General features: G+C 35.7%; 1 protein-coding gene across 2 annotated transcripts in view; it reads right to left on the bottom strand.

Moving 5' to 3' along the window:
* The window catches only part of MLIP (muscular LMNA interacting protein), a 259,696-nt gene that overhangs the window by 90,630 nt on the left and 147,055 nt on the right, over positions 1 to 22,011 (bottom strand). For both annotated transcript variants that reach the window (XM_059178281.1, XM_059178280.1), the window contains one exon: positions 12,517 to 12,588. In XM_059178281.1, coding sequence (XP_059034264.1) covers positions 12,517 to 12,588 — 72 coding nt within the window. The remainder of the gene's footprint in view (positions 1 to 12,516; positions 12,589 to 22,011) is intronic.

Here is a 22,011-nt window from a genome sequence, read left to right as displayed (position 1 = left end):
ATCAAAATTATAGTTTTATTCAATTTATCCTAGTTTTACTGGATTTCCTGCATAAGTGCTCTATCAGTAATTGAAAGAGGTATCATAAAATCTCAGGGAATAATAGTGGGTTTGTAAATCTCTCCCTGTGATACCAGCAATTTTTGCTTAACCTAGTTTGAAGTCATTTTATTAGCTACATTCATAATTAGAAGTATTCCTCCCTCATGACTTAAATGTTTATCATTATAAAGTGACCCTCTGTCTCACCAGTAATGCTTTATGTCTTAATATGTACTTTGCCTCATATAACCAAATGCTTTGATTAGCATTTTACTAGTATATCATTTTATGCCTCTTTCTTTTTCAACTTCCTACATTCAAACATTAAAAATCAGTGGTTTATAAATAGCAGATGTCTAGAATTCATTTTTTGCTCCAGTCTAATTTCCACTGTCTTTTAGCTGGAGAGGTTAACATTTCTTTTATTACAATTATTTATATGTTTAAATGTTTCCAAAACATTTGTTTTATTTTTGTTTTACTTTTCCTACTTCATTTTTATTCAGTTTTTGAATATTTTAATTGATTAAATTTGATTTTTTCTAACTCATTTGCCCTCCACTCATTTGGATATCATGGCAAAGAAAATGCTAGATGTTCATCAGAGATTTTCATTTTCTTGGACACAGATAAACATTTCTTTGGTCTCAAGAATTTAAGTATGATCTTGTGATTTATTCTTATGAAATAAATGTGAGTAGAAGCCATACATAACCTCTGGTGCAAGGCAGCTAAGAGTGGATATGACTTTCCATAATTCTCTCTTCCATCTTCTTCAGATAACTAAGACACAAGATGGAAGCCGACTACCTTCCTAAGTCACTGAATTACTAAGAACTCATGTGGGAGAGAAAAAATAAACACTACAAACATGGATATGGAAAGGAAATAAACAATGATTGTGTTAAGCCACTGAAATATCAGGGTTTGTCCACTGTGGCAGTGAGTATGGCTTACATTAAAACGAATATGAATGTTATAGACTATTTTTTTTTAACAAATTAACCTTGAAAATTTTTCTTTTTATACCAAGGTCTAAACCAAGCAGTACAAAATCTAGATTCAATTCACATACTATTCAATAACCTAGCAATTGTATAGCTCTCTTCAACCCCTACTCTTGTTTTTATGTTCTAATTGCCTTATAAATGTATTTGAATATGCTACCAACCTATTATCATGTTTTAATTTTTTTAACTACATTTTTTTCTTTTTAAAGATTTTATTTATTTGACAGAGAGAGAAAAAGAGATCACAAGTAGGCAGAGAAGCAGGCGGGGGGGGGGGGGAAGAAGCAGGCTCCCTGCTGAGCAGAGAGCCCCACGTGGGGCTGGATCCCAGGACCCTGGGATCATGACCTGAGCCGAAGGCAGAGGCTTTAACCCACTGAGCCACTCAGGTGCCCCTCATGTTTTAATTTTTGCCTTAGTTATATGTATGTTAAAGGAATTTTTACAAAATAGTACTTTATAGTTATCCACATATTTATTATTTTCCATGTTCTGCTTTCCTTCCTGAAGTTCTGAGTTTCTATTCACCATTATTTATCTTCAGCTTGACGAAATTCCTTTAGCATATTTTGTTGTACAAATCCGTAATCAACGAATTCTCTGTCTTCTTTCAGCTGAAAACATCTTCATTTTGCCTTCATTCTTGAAGGGGTTTTCCCCAACCAAATAATAACAGCTCTCATAAGAGAGAGTTTTTTCCTCTCTCTCTCTCAGCATTTAAATATGTCATTCCGTTCATTGTCATCTGGCCTCCACTGTTTCTAATGAGAAGTTAGCAATTATTTTATTGTTGTTCCTCGGTATGTAATGCATTATTTTTCCCTGACTGCTTCCAAAATTTTCTCCTTATATTTGATTTTTAGAAGTTTGATTGTAATATGCTCAGTCATGATTTTCTTTGAATTAAACATTTTGGGGACTATCTGAGCTTCTAAAAAGTATTACATATTATACCAAATATGGAAAAATTTTGTCTAGTAGTTATTCAAATATTTTTTCTACCCCATTCTCTCCTCACCCTCTGTGACTCTAATTACATTTTGATATCATCCCCCATGTCACTGGAACTCGGTTCATCTATTTGTGTTCCCCTTTTATTCAGATCAGGTCATTTCTAGCAATTTATCTTCAAGTTCACTGACACATCTCTGTCTTCATTTTTTCCTTGAAATACAGTGCATTTTCTAATTTCCGATATTTTAGTTTTCAACTCTAGAATTTCCATCTGAGTCTGGTTTAGTTTCTAATTTTGTGAAGTCCTAAGAATTTCCATCTGAGTCTGGTTTAGTTTCTAATTTTGTGAAGTCCTAAATAACTCATGATCAGCATATTTTCCTTTATACCCTTGAGGATAGTTACAAGAACAACACCTGAAACATCTCTGGGTCACTCCCTGGGTATTATATTTTCTCTTTGAGGATGGTTTAAATTATCCTGCTTCTTTGTATGTCTAGAAATTAGTAATTTTGTATCCTATTTTGTTGTTGTTGTTTAGTTTTAGCAGGCACTTAATTCAGCTCCAAACTCTGTCTCTTTGATGGTGGGCAGCAGCTGGAATCTCTGTTTAGTTATTTTATCCTTAGCTGAGGTTAGCTGGGCTTAACAGGCACATGTGTAATTCAGTGGTCATCCAGGGGTTTGGACAGAGTTTATATGCAACATTTAGGGCTTCCTTTCTGTGACTCACTCTTTTCCCAGATTCTCCCCTCACTTTCCAGATCCTGTGTAACCCTCCGTTCTCGTCTCTGATTCCTCATCCAGTAAGCCTGCTGGTTTCTTGCTGAGTTTTCATTTGCTCGATGGTGAAGAGACAAAGAGCCTCCCATAGATGAAAAACTCAGAAAATTTGGAAAATCACTCAATTCCTTTATCTCTTTACAAACATTGACTCTACTGAAGTTCAACCTGCTCTTGGTCACTTGGTTCAGTACTTTCAGACAATTATTTTTTTGTATTTTGCCTAGTTTATCAGAGTTATCTACAAAAGAATTGGTCCAATACCAGTTACTGTTCATTTCCTACAAATATAATGAGTCAAACTCATTTCAATTCATTAGCATAAACTTTCCTTATCAGAGAGACCATGTAAATTCAAATCTCAAACCCACTTCAGGGTAGGCTTACAGTTAAAGATTCTCTTTTTTCCTACCCTGAGCCCAGGCTGACATAAGAAAGTTTGCTTGTCATTTCCCTTTGCAAATTTCTTTTTTCTTATCCTTTTTTTTTTTTTTTTTTTTGACAGAGATCACAAGTAGGCAGAGAGGCAGGCAGGGGCAGGGCGGAGGGTGGGGGAGCAGGCTCCCTGCTGAGCAGAGAGCCGGATGGCCGGATGTGCTCAATCCCAGGACCCTGGGATCATGACCTGAGCCAAAGGCAGAGGCTTGAACCCACTAAGCCACCCACTGAGCCACCCAGGCACCCCTCTTATTCATCTTATTCATCTTGTAATTGAGAATGTAACCCTTCAGAAACCCTGGCTTTATGACAGGGAGGCAATTCCAGTCCTCATCTCACTCAGCCCCAAATCTTTCTCTCCCTTCACCAGTTTGATAGTAAATCCCAATCTCTAAGATTAGCGAGCATAGTATCTTCCGAATAACTAAGCATTCTGAACTTCAACTTGCTTTTGGTATTTGACCCTTGGGGATTTCCCTGACTTTTTTATGAGCTCAGCTGCATATTTGGGGTGAACCAGTTGCTGTATTCAACTGGAAATTACAGGCTCTCCTGTCCTATTATTTAGATTTACCTTTGATTCTGCGTTTCCTCATTATCAGTCTGATATACGCATGTTCTGACCAGAAAGTGTAACACAAGCTGTGAAACCATGCAATCTAAGACTCAACGGGATCAATTTTTCCCCTTCTAACAGACCCAGTAACAGAAACAGATCCAGAACTGTTAATCTTCACCAACAGGAACCATGGGCAGATGCTGGTTGTCATTTTGGCCTAAGATATACACCTCAGAATTCAGAAAAGTTGCATCTAAAAATAAGAATTTACCATCTTCTCATTTCAATTAGTCACAAAGGAAAATATTTCAATAAGTCACAAAGAAAATATTGTCTGAAATTTTTTTTTTTTGCAAAATCTACTCTTCTGCAGTAATTTAAAAAATATAAAACATTATCTATGATAACCTAATAGAAATGCATGAGATTGGCGACACCTGGATGTCTCAGTGGGTTGAGCAACTGCCTTCGGCTCAAGTCATGATCTCAGGGTCCTGGGATCAAGCCTCTCATCAGGCTCTCTGCTCAGCAGGGAGCCTGCTTCCCCCTCCCCCTCTGCCTGCCTCTCTGCCTACTTGTGATCTCTCTCTCTCTGTAAAATAAATAAATAAAATCTTTTTAAAAATATATGTGAGATTGCCTCTTTCTAACCATGAAAAATTTCTCTTTTGCCTTCCTTCTTTTTCCTCGACCACTGGGCAGATGGAACCAACAATTTATTAGTCAGATATATTCACAGCCTAGAGGAAGAGAATGCTGCACACTACACTGGGCCACACAAGGGCTGTGTTCAGGCACAAAGTAAATGACCAGGGGTGGTGGAAGACAGGCTTTGTAGTATCAAGAGGGTGACGTACATGTCCCCTGGTTTGTAGAAAGTTGTGATTGGCTTGTTTGATTCAGTAGAAACTGTACATGGTCAGTTTGATAAGGAGGGTTAGGGGACCTTCTCTGGGGGTGGACAGTGGGGAGGGGAATGTGAAGTTAGGCTACTTGAGACCCCTCTAATTTCACTATTACGTCAAGGTGACACATAATATGGGGACTTAATTTTAGACTTGATGCCATACTTCAGTGATAATTATGGAGAAGAAAAAAGTCAGAAATTAATGAGAAGGACTAAGAACAAACTTCTTGGGGGAACAGTTTGATCCAGCCCTTCTTTACCTTTTCAATAGTATCTTCTATTTTCTCTTCCTTTGCAAGCTGTTCTACAACCACGAAGAACCGCTTGAGTTCTTTGACCTTGTAACTACATGTTATTAACTCTGCCTGGATGGTCCTTCACTCTCAGCTCACTTCAAGAATTCCGTTTCGCCCTAAAGATGTTAATCAAATTCCTTCATGAATTATTTTTGGTCCTCATACTAGGAAAAGTCTGTCATTCCTTCCTTGGGCACCATATCACTTTGTATATGCTTTAAACATATGATATCATAATTACTTTTCAACAGTATCTCTACCCAACTGGACCATTTGTCCCTATCACAGTCGGAAACATATGCTATTTATCTTTATAGCCCCAGGATAGAGCCAGTGATCGATAAAGATTCTTAGCATGAATCGAAAGGGTAAAGTAACAACTAAATGGAGTTAAATGAATAAGTGAATCATACAAATAATATGATTTTAATCCTCCTCTGTAAAATGTTCTAGAGAAGTAGTTTAAACCCTTTGAATATTTTAAATAACAAATACTTTATTTTTTTTCCTATACTTCACTTAAATTTGTTTACCATCAAAGAGCTGAGCATATGATTGATGCTAATGTAATGAGGTGGTGTTTTTTCAGCTACAGTCAAAAAAGGTTAATATCTTGGTTACTCTGTAGGAACTTACTCTAGGCAAACACAACTTTCAGGAGGCCATTTAAAATATTGAATTTACTCAATGAATGAAAACACTATCTACTCAGAACCCTTGGAAAATTAAGGAAGATAACTGGAATTAGGTGAATAATGCTGAAACTTTGAAATAGGGTAATACTCAGAGTGCATTAAAATTTGGAGAAAAGGTTATTTTGAGTTTCAACAGCTTGGAAAAGTATTAGAATAGATTTTTTTAATTAATGAGGAGTTATTTGTCAAATGTATCATCTTGATTCATTCTTTCTGCCAGCCTTAAAGAGTTTTTTTCCCCCCTGTGGTACAAAAATATATATAAATGAAAATTTATTAAATCTCCATTAAAAGAACTTTAACCATAGATTGCTTTTTGAAACCTTAGCCAGCAGCAATGTATTGATGTTCTTTTAGATTTATTAATTTTGAATGAAGTTGTCTCAAAATATTCTCCAATAAAAGAGTTTTATTAGAAACATATATATTCTACCAAATTGGACATCAATTTTCTAGCCAAGTGAGACATAAATGGTGAATGCTTTGAATCTTATTTTTTAAAGATTCTTAACTAATATAAGTTATGAGGAATATTTTCATTAAAAGTAGTTATCTTGCGACGCCTGGGTGGCTCAGTCGGTTAAGGTCATGATCCCAGGGACCTGGGATCAAGTCCTGCTTTGGCCTCCTTGCTCAGTGGGGAGCCTGCTTCTGTCTCTGCCTCTGCCTGCCACTCTGCCACTCTCTTTCTCTCTCAAAAATAAGTAAATAAATAAAATCTTTAAAAAAATAAAAAAAGTAGTTTTCTTTTGCTCAGAACAGCTGACTGTGGGGTCCAGTTTTTAAGAAGAGACATAGTAAATCCGATTTCTAGTAGAAAATAGTTTCTGAGCTCAGCACTACATTATAATTAAGAGGCAAGGACTCTGAACAAGCACTGCAAATCAAAGTTCTTATGGGAATACAGTTTACGCCAGTAAACTGTAACAGGTGCTTCTCACCTGAAAAGAGAATCTTGATGGAACTGCAGGCACTTTTAAGTCAGATATATTACATCAGTCTAACCTGCTTTCTGGAAATAGGATTAACTTCTAAAAATCTAAAGACAGCATGAATCAATTGCACTTTAAACAGAGCCAGAAAGCAAACTACTTTCAAAGGAAGACTAACCTAAAAGGGCTTGTAAACTTTTTGTGATGCCTAGACTATCTAATTAGATTGGGCTTCAAAAATGTTATGGGCGGGCGCCTGGGTGGCTCAGTGGGTTAAGCCTCTGCCTTCGGCTCAGGTCATGATCTCAGGGTCCTGGGATCTAGCCCCTGCTGAGCCTGCTTCCCTTCCTCTCTGCCTGCCTCTCTGCCTACTTGTGATCTCTGTCTATCAAATAAATTAATTAAATTTTAAAAAAAGAGTTGGTTCCCTTTAAAAAAAAAAATGTTATGGGCCAGTTACTCTGTTTCAGTCATGATCAAATTAACCCCCCTCCCATGCTAAACCCAAGTGCTCCTATACTTTGTTAATCTGACCAGCTATGTATCTGGTAGAATAAATCCTCTGAAGACTACAAAAGCCTTGTTTGATTTTCAGTCATTAACACAAAAGCATTTGTAGGATTAGAGATATCTTCAGCAAAATAAATCTCACTTTGATTATATAGTTGAAGATTCGGGTCTGAATAGCATTCAGATCTGAAGAAAAGGGGGAAATGTACACTGAAAGCCAAAACAGCTTCCAGATACTTAAAGGTACAGCTTCTTTAAAGATACAGATGTATTTATCCTTACATTATTTTCATGATGGGTTTAAAATATTTAACAATTGAGGAAATCTACACAGTGTTTATAATCCCAAAAACACTGAAGGGTTGAGCATCTCTTCCTACCACACAGAAGGAAGGGAATTTGTGCAGACCATTACAGCCTATTTCAAAACCATTCATTAAGGTTCAATAACAGGAGAATTCATATTTTTCCTTCATTTAATCAAGGACATCAGAAAGGTGCGCCTTGTTTCCGGTTCAAACCTCTTTCATTGTAATGTGACTCATCTCAGCAACCCAAGGAGTCAGAGCTGGTTGGTAAACTTTCAAGTCTCGGGGGGCTAAATCATTTCCCATTCTCTTTCATTGTTTTTCACTAAAAAACAAAAACAAAAACTTCTGTTGCTCTAATTTGATGAGGATTTTAATATATTTTAGCACGTAATGAAAAAAAGTATTATAGATAGAAATCCAAAATCATCATTTCTTGCTCAGTATTTCACTTCAGCTAGTTGATGTCACTTGCATGGTAAACAGGAAAATTCTGGGAGATAATCATATAAGGTCCAATTCAGCAACATAATAGCTCTGCTACTTTGGGGGATTTACTTGGCATCTTTGAACATCAAAATCTTCACAGAATTGTGAGTATAGCAAAACATTTAGCTCAGTGTCTGATTCACCAGAATGTTCAATATGGCAGCCATTGTGATTGTATTTTCGAGTTGTTAAAAGGTACCAGGTCTAAAATCAATTTACTACCCTCATAGTAGAAGGTCTTTCATAGCTTTTACATGTTAAATAGAATTGATGGAGTTTATTCTACCTTAAAGAAAGATTCTTAATTATCATTGCCCAAATTATCATACATTAGGGTCCTTAATTTTTATAATTTTATGAGCAAAAATTGGTCTTAAAATCCTATGAAATAAAATTGGACATTTTAGTGACCTACTCATCTGCAAACCAAAGTAATTCATTCAATGAATGCCTAACAAAAAACTACTATATTCCCTCAAATAGTTCATAGTAGGGGGGTAAAAAAGCTACCAACATGTATAATTACATATGGCTTGGTAAGGGCTTTAAAAGAGACACATGCATGGTATACAACTGCCTAAGGAGAACCAACTGGAATAGATTTGGGTCCTGGGCATTTTTCCATTGCTAGAGAAATGGGAACACATTTCCTTGTACTAATCAATTAAGAGATGCCTCTCTAGTATAGGCCATATGCTAAGCTAGCAACCAGATTTTGTTAGATTTTTGAGACATGCAGAGATCTTAAAATATCTCACCCAAAGACATATGTTTAATCAGATTAAAGTTTACCAACTCATGCTTTAAAATTTTAAGCTGACAATTTAGAATAAATTGATTTAAAACCCGACAAGACATCTTGAATCTTCACCTTTCCATTTCTATAGCACAATTTTTACAATTGTCTTCAGAACGGCTATTCTTTAACTTCCCTCCACTGGGAGAAAATAAAATAATTTTTATACTAACTTTTACTTAAATAATTAACCCTATAATTTAAATGTGCTATTTATAGAATTGAGCTACTCTATTATCCTTCTTTCAAACTCACATAGCTTATAAATTAAACATGTCTTGAAAATGGCAGATAACAATGCCATTTGTTAGAAAATGGAACCTAACTCTAGCCTTGATTTTATCCTGAGAAATACTTGTGAAGAAAAGAACGGAGAACTAAAACTGCTTTAAAAAATATGCTTTCATGGAAAAATATGAATCACTTGTGAAACAATAAGGATGCATACTGTTTTATATCATGGAAATATTCCTTTCTCTATGTTTCCTTTCCTTAATATAATTTCATAATAAAAATAAAAAGCCATTTATTCAGCATGTTACTATGAGTCCTTCAGTTTAATTTTCACTTTGTACCTATTGCTATCAGACTCATATGATAAGAAGAAAAATTAGTCAGTAAGAGAGAGTAAGATCTTTAACATTCTCTGAAAAGAACAGAAGCATACAAAACAAACCTAAAAGGTAATGTCCATTTCACAATTATTTCCTCTACAATATTGTTGAACATGTCATAATAAAGTTTGTGGGCAGTCACAAACACAAGCTGATCTGATTACTTTGTTCCTGCTTTATAATCACTTGCATTTCATCCTCATCTCAATCTTGGAGAAGATGATTATTGGTAGGAGATGAAGCCAAAGACTCTGAAACTAACACATTAAAATACGCCTCGCATTTATCTCTTCCTATAAAGCCTTAGTTAAGGCTTAAGCTAAAAATGCTTTCCTCCTAAATGTTCATGGGGGAAAAAAATTACAGAATACAGAATAAGCTATAAATTTAAGTTTTGATGCAGACAATAAATTACAGAACAGAACTACCAGAAACCTCATGTCTCCTGCCAACAAAATGTACTCTTTTGAAAATGATGGGTTTCATCTAGGGGTGATTAAAGCTGAAACCAATCCAGTGATTCAATGATAGCTTAATATGTGATTGAAAGGGATGCCTGTACTTCAATTTGGAGAAAATCTTGCTTTTAAAAATAGTATTATTTCTTAAAGTGATTCCAGTTCCTCATTATACCATATACTATAAAATAAAATGTGGTATAAAACATCAACCGTGAGTTTAATGTGTTTGGGAGGGGATAATTGTTAAACTGTCTAAATTAAATTCGTTAGTTCTATTTTTAAGGCAATCCACAGCAGAGACCCTAACCAAATATTATAATGGCACTGCAGCATCCCCATTCTTTTTAATTGTGATGTTCTGTGTGATATTAAAGGGTCTCAGAAAATATTCCAAAGTGTTAATTCTTCCCAAAACAGAATTTCTGACAATTAGAGTCTTAATTTTCCCACTCAATTCAGAAATAAGTCCCTTTGATTTTAATGGCATAGGTTGAGTTCTATTATATAAACAGATGGATAAAAATACCTAAATTACCAGATTTTTTTTAAAACTACCACCATGAAAGGAACGTGGAAATATTTAATTTTAGTTTTAGTGAATATAGAAATAAATGCTGATAAAATCTCAAGATTAGACCTTTGTTATTTAAAAATCCTTACAAATTAAAGTTTCTCATGGAGCAACACACAATATAGAAAAGTCAGCCCCCCAAAAAAATAGATTATACAAAGGCTCTAAAGAAAAAACAAACATATGTCATATCTTGTGATCTTCAAACAATTCATATATTTGTGGCCCAAAACCAATTTCCCTTAGCCAAGAGACTAGTGCTTATACAATAGTCAGTCCTAGTGTTTATACAGTAGTCAGTCCTCCCTAGAAAAAACTATTGTAAGTTTGACGTCATGATATTTATATTTTGTTGTACTAAAGAAAATAATTTTCCCATAGAGTCTGTCTTATTCAAAATTTAAAACAAAAACAAAACAAAACAAAAAACCCTCCTATATGGACTTACATTAAGTTCAATACACAGTGATATTACCATATACATTTATGAAATAGTTTTATGATGAACTGGAAATTAATGATTCTTCATTTTGAATGACTAACTAATAGATGATAATCTCTAAAATCCATTTACTCGGAAGAGAAGAGAGCTAGTAGACAGAGATTCTGGAACCAATAATGACATCCAGCCTTTCCTTTCAAACATTGTTGAAGGAGAATTAACTCTAATTTTTCTAAATAGAAAACTAATAGGGTGGTAGCCCACAGGTACATGACAATGTACTAGGTTAGGTGAGACAAGTATGATAGAGGGAAAAACCACCAGGCTCCTATTTACTTCTCCTGGCTGCTGAGGAGGAGAGTTTCTCCCACTTCTGTAGGGTCAGACACTGTGCCCATATTTCACAAAAATCCATCTGAAATGGGCCAAGAGTCTGCCGTGAGAAAACACTGCACTATGACTCAACATAAAAGCCCCAGATAATAGGATAAGGGACCACTGGTAAAATGGTCACTTCCTGAATCCTCCTGAGCCTCCTGAAATCAGTGATTAGGCCCATCTCATCTTTTCGTGGGCTATAAAAGGTAGAAATTCAGAAGAGAAGTGGCAGAGCTCTCTGCAGTCCGGCGACTCCTCAGCTCCCCAGCTGGAAGTGTTCACAAATACAAAACATGGACTCTGGTCCACACATAGATAAATCAGAGTTAGTTACCAGAGATTAGAATAAAAGAGAGGCTGCCCACCAAAACCCATCTGCAGACTACTGAGTATCTCCCACTAATGATTCCTACGGTTTAGATAAGAGATCATGCAAAGATTTCCTTACCCAGATCATACTAAAACAAGAAAGTAAATTCATAAACCAATGTTCAAGATACACCTGGTTGGCCAACTAACATTTTGACAAATGATAACAACAACATTTGAAACACTCTAATTACACAGGGAAAAAAAAAGATAGGCTTAATACACTGAGATAGATTGCCTAAATAAATATAAAAATAACATGCACTGAGTAATTTCTTCGACTTGGGAATTGATTTCACTTCGATTCTGATATAATCCTGCATTTGGCCTTCATTTGAACATATGTAATGTGCTTATTAAACAAGAGGCTTTAATTTAATATACCTACTGAAGCAGAATCCTGTAATTTTATAATTAATGACTCTTAATAGCAAAGCAAAAATGCCCTAGAGGCATGTGAAAGCAGCTGGGTCACTGGAAGTGATTTCGGTCCTCCCTTCCATTCATGGACATAGCATCAGTGGCTGGTGAGAACGGCCAAAGAGGTTTAGCCCATGCTGGGATCTAAGGAGCTAGGTTGGATACTCAGCTAACATGTTTCTACCCTGTAGAAACCAATACTAGTCACCAAGTATTGACTGGCCAGTTGCCCTCATGTAACCCCATTTTGATCAATGTGAAAAGAGGGGGAAGCTCTTAAATTCCAGAGGACGGGGATCTCTCCAAATCCAAATCAAGTTTCCTAGGCCTGCTTTACAGTGGACTGGACAATTCTAAGCCCATATTGAGTCTCTGGTGATAAATCGATGATGTCTCAAATTCTATTCACCGAGATGCTTTCATCATGAGACCCTAAGAGCAACGTTTTAGTGAAAGCAGAACTTCAAAACAACCATTTTAGAACACATAACAGAACGACACTAGAAACATAAAATTCCCTCTGCTTTTGAGCCAACACTGACCTTCTGTTCCAAAAGCAATGTGTTTGTAGGGATTGCTGCAAAAGCCTTGTAGCTTGACTTGGTCTTGTATTGCTAGAATGAGTAACCAGAAAGCAAGAGCGGAGATGAAAAGGGGGAAGAATAGAACATAATTTTAGACTAGGTCTGCCAAGTTAAATGACACGTTATCAAATGAAGAAAACAGTTATTGCAACTTGTTTTTAACAGAAAAAATTAGCTTACCATGTTAATATTTTATTAGAATGAGAAACAAAGGAATATCACAGTAAAATATCAGCCTAGGGATTATAGGCAATTATGTGCTATGCAGTGTCAGAACTTAAAAACATCCATTTCTACAAAGTTACTTATAAATTTCTCATAAACAGTGTGTCCCCCCATAGGAGTACTACTAGCCTATAAATGTGGGTGGATTTTTTTTGTTTTGCTTAATTCTCAAAAGAAAAGGGGTTCTTTTTTATAGTGCCATAATTTACAAATGCTATGCCAACAAATCTAATTGAACTCTTGATATATTCTCTTGCATCTTTTGTAAAAACAAGGGTCAGAATACATAAAATTTAGCCGTAATATTTAATAAGTAGCATATTTTGAATAGAAGCAATATCAGCAATTTAACTCCATAATGAAAAGATTCAAAGGCCAAACTTTTGATCTTCAATCCACTATTTTAAACTTCATCATCTCCTGCTCTTTCTAATGAAATGATATTGATGAATCCAATGACGAAACATCCTGAGTTTTAAATAAAACGCAGAGTAATATAGATCAGTTTCATGCAGTATTTGAAAGAGAGGGTGGAGCATGAGGAAGCTGTATAAATCAGGATACTATGCATAATCAAAAGCCCGGTTTTGATATTTCTCTGGGTCCCATGCTGCTTAACCAAGGTCAAGGCTCTTATCGCTTCAAAAGCCTCTGTCTCAGACAGCTTCCCCAGGGGTCCAGAGCCAGCTAGTAGTTGGCAGAGGACTCCAAGCCATCTTAGTCCCCTGGGCAGACCACAGGATCATAGAAGACATAATAGTCAAATAAAATAAAGCCTTGAGTTTTATGGATATAATTGATATAATCTTCCATTAAAATGATATGAGGAAGGGGAAGTAATACATTCATTTTCCTTACAAAGGAGGTGAGGTAGAGAAAAATAAAAATGCCAGGCCTGGGGGAAAAGTCTCGGATGCCTTCAAGCCCTTGTCTCTATATTGAGCCAGCACTGCTATAGTCCCCATATGACATATTCTGGATAAGGACTGAAAACGAAAGAGAAAAATCTCTTTGTGGAGAGTAATAGCTGGCACTTAGGACCAGGCAAGTTATATACACTGCCTCATTTAATTTTACAGAAGCCCTGGGACGCCTGGGTGGCTCAGTTGGTTGGGCAGCTGCCTTCAGCTCAGGTCATGATCCCAGCGTCCTGGGATCGAGTCCCACATCGGGCTCCTTGCTCTGCAGGGAGCCTGCTTCTCCCTCTGACTCTTCCTTCCACTCTGTCTACCCGTGCTCGCTCTCACTCACTCTCTCTCTGACAAATAAATAAATAAAAATCTTTAAAAAAATAATAAAAAAAAAAAAAAATTTTACAGAAGCCCTATGGTTAAAGAACCATTAGGGAAGGGAGGCACAGTATGGTCAAGTGACTTGTCTAAGATACACAGCCCGTAAAGAATAGAAACAGGTTTGGAACCCAGGCCTGCTTGGAACCAATATCCATGCTTTCTCTATGAGATAATATTTTCTCTCAAAGAATACCTAGGCAGACAAAGAATATATAATAGAATATATCATTACTATTCCATGATGGTTTCATAGATACTTAATTATAATAATAGTTTTAATAATAATAATAATAGCTAACACTCACTATGAGCCAGGTACCATTCTAGAAGCTTTATGTACATTATCTCATTTAATTGTCACAACCAAATTATTGGATAGATTCTAAAGATTTTATTTTTATTTATTTATTTGACAGACAGAGACCACAAGTAGGCAGAGAGCCAAGCAGAGATTGGAGAAAGCAGGCTCCCTGCTGAGCAGAGAGCCTGATGCAGGGCTCGATCCCAGGACTCTGGGATCATGACCAGAGCTGCAGGCAGGGGCTTAGCCCTCTGAGCCACCCAGGCACCCCTATTGGATAGATTCTAATCACATTCAGTTTATATATAGAAACTAAAGTATACAGATGTTAAGTAACTTATCCAAGGCCACTAAGTAGTAGTAAGTCATAACTGGGATTTGGATGCAGACATGCCAGTCAACAGCTATGCACTTATCTATGATAGACCTTTGCCTCTCATTTCAGGACATATAGTCACTTACATTTTCAGTTCTCCTATCCCCAACTGCCCTGGAGTATATACTTGGACAAACCTATACAGATAGATATACTGTTACTGCACACATAATGTGCAGTAACAGTATTAGATGTGATATTAAGGCCATCTGGTTCAACCCTCTCATCCAAGACATGAATCTCTCTGATTGATCCTCTGTTCAGCTACCACATGAACTCTTACCTACCTCCCAAGTCAGCATGCTCAGGCTTAATTGTAAGAAGTGGCTTTAAAAAAAAACAAAAAAAAATCTCCCTTATACTGAGCCAAGATATGCTTCCTGATAACTTACTCCATTGGTCCTTTCTACCCATCTTGGAATGAGGACACATATGAAGAGCTCAAGTCAGCACAATTGTTGTACAGCTGTTTCTACCTCACCTCTCCTTACTGATCCTCAGTTGAAGAATTTCACTATCCTCATCACCTTCTTCTGTCAATATTCCTTTACAAATGTTGAAAAGTGGTGTGTTGGGGTGCTTGGCTCAGTTAATTAAGCGTCCAGCTCTTGATTTTGGTTTGGGTCATGATCTCAGGGTCATGAAATCGGGCCATGTCAGGCTCCACACTAAGCATGGAGCCTGCTTGGGACCCTCTCTCCCTCTCCCCTTTTCCTCACTCACGCACTCACTCCCTAAATAAATACATAATAAAATCTTTTTTTAAAAGGTGTGTAGTGTGTAAACCTGGTGATTCACAGACCTGGGGATAAAAATATATGTATATAAAAAATATATGTTTATAAAAAATAAAAAATTAAAAAAAAAAATAAAAAAAAAAAAAAAAAAAAAAAAAAAAAAAAAAAGGTGTGTGTTAAACTAGATGTATTTTTAACACAAAGTAGAATATAATCATCACCTTGAAGATATTGACAATAAAATCAATTAATACAATGAAGATGATACTAACTGGAATGGTCTCCTTGGCTTTTGCGGTCAGTTTAGAATATACAAGAGAGGGAAGTTGGAGTCATTTCCTATTGTTGGATCACACCGAGTATGCTAATTCCCTAATGCTTTCATCTTTTTTTCTTTTACATACACTGAAATTAAATTCCATCATGGAGTTATGCTTTTTTTCTCTAGATGCCAAACTGTACTTCACGCATTATCTCTATCCAGCTTCATCTGATTAGTTTTGGTTTCTTATTACAAACTATGAAGACAATAATTTTTATATTATTTCATGAACCATCTTGTTAGGCAAGTCTTTTTTATCATCATTCAAGTCATAGACCAAGGATGGAGAACTCTTACCTCCTGGGTCCTACCAACCTGGTGGATATCAATCTTCCTGTAACTCTATTTATTTATGAAAGTTCAACTAATTGATTCATTCAACAAAATATTATGGAACACCTACTTTGTGACCTACATTGTTCTAAGCATTAGAAATTCAGCAGTAAACAAAACATCCAAAGCCTTACTCTCTAGAGCTTATACCCTAATAAACAGAGACAAACTAAAAGCAAAGAAATAAGAAATCAAAAGAAAAGTCATGGAGAGATAAATAATTCGCAGAAAATTCAAATAGTGTGTTGGAATAGAAAGTGACCTCAAGGATGTGTTAGAATGGGCGCTCAGAACAAATGTGAGTTCACAGAAATATGCCCTTACACCTCACATACCTTTCCTTATTCATGATATCATGAAAAACATCACAAAAGCTGGAACTTGGAAAGCCATTCAATAAACATTACTTGCTTAAAGAGAATGTCTGTCTTCTAGTTATAACTGATTTTGATAACAATCACAAGAATATAGATAATCATCTTCAGAATTTACCTTCCCTTTTTTTGTGAAAAATAAAACATATGGCTCGCTTCTTTTCCAGCAAATCTCCTCTATTTCCTATCATTTACAATAGAAGTACAAATTTCATCTGTTTGAGGCACAATTTATCTAGACCAGGAGATATGAATTTAGAACATATAGATGTTTCCTTCTAGTTCCTTTATGTGTGTTTAAGACATATGTAGTCTTTCTTTTCAGTGTGAAAATCATTCTTGTTGACCTTAGAGATACTTTTTGGGTTCACTATATTTCTTTAGGTTTCTTTTAACAATATTCTAATTTGAAACATATTTCTTCTTTAGCATTCCAAGTTTCTGAGGTGTTAAATTCATTGGTTTCCTTTGCTTGGTTTAAAATTACAAATCACTCTAGTCAATGTAAGTATAACTTAAATAGTAGGTTTTAGTGTTATAGGCTGGAATCACCATCAGCTGATCATAGAAGGTAGAACTGACCAGCCTACCCTGAATCCAGCAAAAAATTCAATGATATTATGTATCTCTCCAATTTGTACTCTATGCTTTTGCTCAACATTCAAAAAATATTTTTTCTTTCTTTTCTTTTTTTTTCTTTTTTTTTTTTTTTTAAGAAAGAGAAAGCCCATGTGGAGGTAGGGACAGAAGGAGAGGGAGATGGAAAATCTTAAGCAGGCTTCACGCTCAGTATGAAATTCAATCTCATGAGCCTAAGATCATGACACAAGCCAAAATCAAGAGCCAGATGCTTGGGGTACCTGGGTGGCTCAGTGGGTTAAGCCTTTACCATTGGCTTAGGTCATGATCTCAGGGTCCTACAGTCAAGCCTTGAATCGGGCTCTCGGCTCAGCGGGGATCCTACTTTCCCCTCTCTCTCTGCCTGCCTCTCTGCCTACTTGCGATCTCTTTCTTTCAGTCAAATATATAAATAAAATCTTAAAAAAAAATAAGTCAGATGCTTCAGTGACTGAGTCACCCTGGCACCCCCAATAAATATTTCCTAAATATCCACTACATGACAGGTGGAGGGTAAAATTTTAGGTTTAGAAAAGGAAATGCTATTTTATTACATTAGTTTATCAGATCTAACCCTATTTATAAATACTATTTATCCTAGATAACTGTAACATAAATCCTGGGTATGAAGGTAGGGAGAGCCACACATCTTTCCCCTTTAGGAAATACTCTCACCACTATCCTATTCAATATTTCTAATGCCTTAAATTTTACCACCGTCTTCAGTAATAAAAGCCCATGAGATCTCAAAGCGAACTATATTAGTTGCCTTGAGAATTAGAAATTTGAACTCATGGTTACACCTTAAGTATTGGTGAAGGGCAGAATCTCAGATGACATGAACAACAAGAAGGAACCCTGGCAAAGAGCCTCCCTACCACTATGGCCAACTTCTCCTTTCTGGTGCACCCTTGAGTAGCAATGAGAGCACTGCTCCAAATGTACACTTTCTGCTCATCAGTGACCATGCCTGTAGTGCCTGAGTCAGAATCTCCCTGAGGCAAAAGCTCAACTCAAGCCCTAATTCAACTCACAGAAGGAAATTGCCCTGATACCTTCCTTACATCTGAATTATTGGCAGAATATCATCTCTATAATGATCCTGAAAACAGAAGCAGTGGGGAAGAGAAGGGGGGAAATTTCCCTGCACAACTCTCTTCATAGGATCCCTCTCCATGGTTGATTGATCTTTTGTATGTTTCTAGTACTCTAAACATTATTGTATTACAATATTTTGACATCCCTATTAGCCTGATAGGTCTTTTGGAGAAGATATTTTCTAATATTTCCAGTATCTTATACTAACTTAGTAAAGAATAGATATTTGGCAAATATTTGTTGATTTAAACCAAAGTATTTTATTGAAAATTACAGTAAGATTTATAGGGCATGGAAAACCAAAATTTTAGTTCCTCACTACTGTTTATGTCTTAGACACACTTGACTGATTGGAGATCCTCTTTCTCTTTCCAAGTATGCCCTAAAGGCATTTCTAATTTTTCTAATATTAGTTTTGGATGTGAAACTTCCAAAGTTCACATCAGTGATGTGAACTTCTACGATTTGAACTCATGACCTTAAATCCCTATTTTTTTTTTTAAATCCCTCTTTTGAAGTAAACTGCAAAAGCCCCTCCTTGAATCACAATGAAAATATTCCTCAAGGGGTAAAACAAGGTGGTTTTGTCAAACATTGACCCTTGTGTGTGAATCACTACTAAGCTCATTTCAGAAAAGTTAGCTGGAGAAAAACAAAGGGAATGAGACCCTGAATTGGTTAGTACATAGATGTAAGCAACAGATAGCAGGAGTGGGAGAATCTTAGAAAATCTAGGATTTCCACAACGGCACCAAAAATTCTGTGGAGGATGTAGAGTACAAAACAATGGGACAAAAAGAAAAAAAGAGAACAATAGGATACATATATCTATATGCAATTATTTTATCATCTCACATATGATTGTGAACGTTTGTTAACCCTATCTACAAAATATGTATAGATTTATGACCTTCACCTTCACCACTAGAACCTCACCAGAGCCATCATCATCACTTGCCTGGATTGTTCCAACAGACTCCTAAGGTTTCCTTAATTCCGCTCTCACTCTCTTAGTCTATTCTTAACATAGCAGCCAGATAGACATGATTTTGCCAATTATCTATTTGAAACTATCTACCAGCTTCTTAAATTAAAAAGCAGACTAAGACATGGCCTACAAGACCTCACAGGCCCCAGCTTGCAGTTACAGGTCTCTGACAACTTCAAATTCCTCAGACTAACTCCACTCTTGCTGGCTCGCCTATCTTTGCCAAGCACTATCTGACATCAGGTATTTTTTCCAACTATACTCTCTTAAGGTGCATCAGGTCTGTGAATGTCACCTTCCCAAAGAAACCTATCCTGACCACCCAATATTAATTTGTGACACTATGCCTTACCCCACTATACTTTTCTCCATACGATGTATGACCTTCTAAGGCACAAGAAAATTTACTTGCAGCAATGGGGAGGTGGTGAAGGTAATTGGTGGTTTCTTTTGTTCCACCCAAGAATGTAAACTTTCTATGAGCAAGCATTTTGCAATTTTATTTTGTTACAACCTCCTCACGGCTTTGAAACATGCCTTGCATATAATAAGCACTCAGTGAATGTCTATTGAATGAATGAATGATTTTCTTGAACCACATCGACTATTTTAGCTCATGGAGGTACATTCCATTATTACTCATTTCCCTAATTATAAGCGGTCAGCAGAAATGGAGAAAATCAGATAGAGACTGTTGGTCCCCAAGTTTTTGGTGTGACATATTTGGAAATGCATTGATGCCTTCAAGGAATGAGAGTCTATAAATAAAACACCAACTATAAAAGGTCATGAAATATTAAAATGCTCTCAATTGATTCCCAAACTATTCCAGGCCAGGGCAAGTATACCACTGGAGCCCTCAGAGTTAGAAAAAAACTTCAAGCCACCTTCAGTAAGTAGCAAAATGTTTGCAGTTTTGAAGTAATGTCCTCAAATCCCTATATGGAATACCATGATAATTCACTAGGAGAACATTTTAAACTACTTTATAAATGAAGACCAAATATGTTGGAAACTCAAATACAACTCCAGGAATTAGCTTTATGATATCCAGGCTTTCCCAAGGGACAGAAACATCTCAACAATATAGATGTCAATCAAAGAGTAAGCTGAGCAACCTTCAGGCAGATGCTCATCCTAACTAGGGCCATGTTTATAATGTGAAATAATATTTTAAAACTATTATGTGAAATTAAAGTATACCAGTTATACTAATGCAAACAGATTCAGAATCTTAAGATTCTATCTATGAAAAAGAAATATCAAATATGCTTCATATCTAAATTTAGTTCAGTATACTCTAGCTGTTCCATTTTATTTCAATATCAAAGGACAGTAGGGCCCACACTTTGAACTAATACCCCTGAAGCATTCAGGTTTTAATTTGATGGCCATTTGTATTCTAGGACCTCTTTTCTTTTGGGATCTGGCACTGAGTGAAGCTGATCTAAATCTGAAGCTCTTTGACTTCAAAGAGAGCCTTGTGCTTGGATTAGCACCACAGTGGAAGGAGCAAGACAAGAAACAATCCATAGACACATATGAATTCTTTGATATCCCAAAGCTTTTGTCTATTTCCTCTTATCAATCTATGAAATAATCTTAGCAATTCAAACATAACCTAGTCAAACATCAAAGGAAACTGGGATAAGATTTATCTATTTCAGTGTCCATTTTAATACATTTTTATGCTTGTTACAACTTCTACAAATAATAGTTTGCAATGAAAAAAAAAAAAGTAGGCTGATTTTTACCTGGAGAGATAATAGCAAGAAGCAAGGAAGAAATAAATATAACTAAGAACAGCATGTCTCAGAGAGCAACTATTTCTGTAGAAGTTATCATAAATTTTTCCTGTTATAAGAAACATTTTTTATTCAAAAAGCGGGCAAAGGGATATGTTATAATTACTCTTCATGTTTTTATGTCCATCAGATTTATTGTGCACTTCTACCAGCTGCATTTTTTAACTTGGAAATTGAAAAAAATAAAACCAATAATAAAGCAAATGCTGAAAATTCTTCAATATTGGAGCAGTAAGTGAGCTGGGGAGAACAGATCTTCAACAAACTTGATTTTAGGACAAAAAAGACCTTGACTTGATCAAAAGTTCTCTGAGCTCACCCTCTTCGAACTCTCCAAAAATAGGACAAAATGTGAACAAAGCGGAGTGAACCATAAACAGAAACACTTCAAAGAAGCCTCTGGAGTAAAATCACTTTTCATAAAGATAATGAATAATTTAAGCATATGGCATTATGGTTTAAGAAATAATTGTTAATAAATTCAGGAGACAGTAATGTTGACATCACCAGGTTGTTTTTAATATACCACAAATGAATTCCATAATCACACATATGTATTGAAAAGATAATTACCAGGTCATTTTACCTCAAATATGATTTTTAAATTTAGAATTATAGAAAATGCTAGATTTTCTCTGTCCCATTTGCTTTGAAAGTTTAAAATACAAGGACTGAATAATCTCTAAAAATACATTTTTAAATGACCCAAACATTATAGAAATTGATAATTCTGACTATTCCATTATGATGGTTTCCTTCATGAGAATCACTAAATAGGCTAAAATGATAATTAATATGTAGTCATTGTTTTTGCTTTTTGGTAAATAATATGGAGAAAATATTACCAAGTTTATATGGTCATAAAAAGTAACTGATGTAGTCTCTTTTAATTAATTTTTAACTACTTTGTATATTTTGTTTAGGATAGTTCTTACCTCACAGAAAGGGTGTGATATCTGTTAAAATAACTATTATTACAGTTAT

Source organism: Mustela lutreola, chromosome 6 (assembly GCF_030435805.1).
Source record: "Mustela lutreola isolate mMusLut2 chromosome 6, mMusLut2.pri, whole genome shotgun sequence".
In the NCBI taxonomy this organism is placed as follows: domain Eukaryota; kingdom Metazoa; phylum Chordata; class Mammalia; order Carnivora; family Mustelidae; genus Mustela; species Mustela lutreola.
This window is presented reverse-complemented; position numbering and strand designations above follow the sequence as displayed.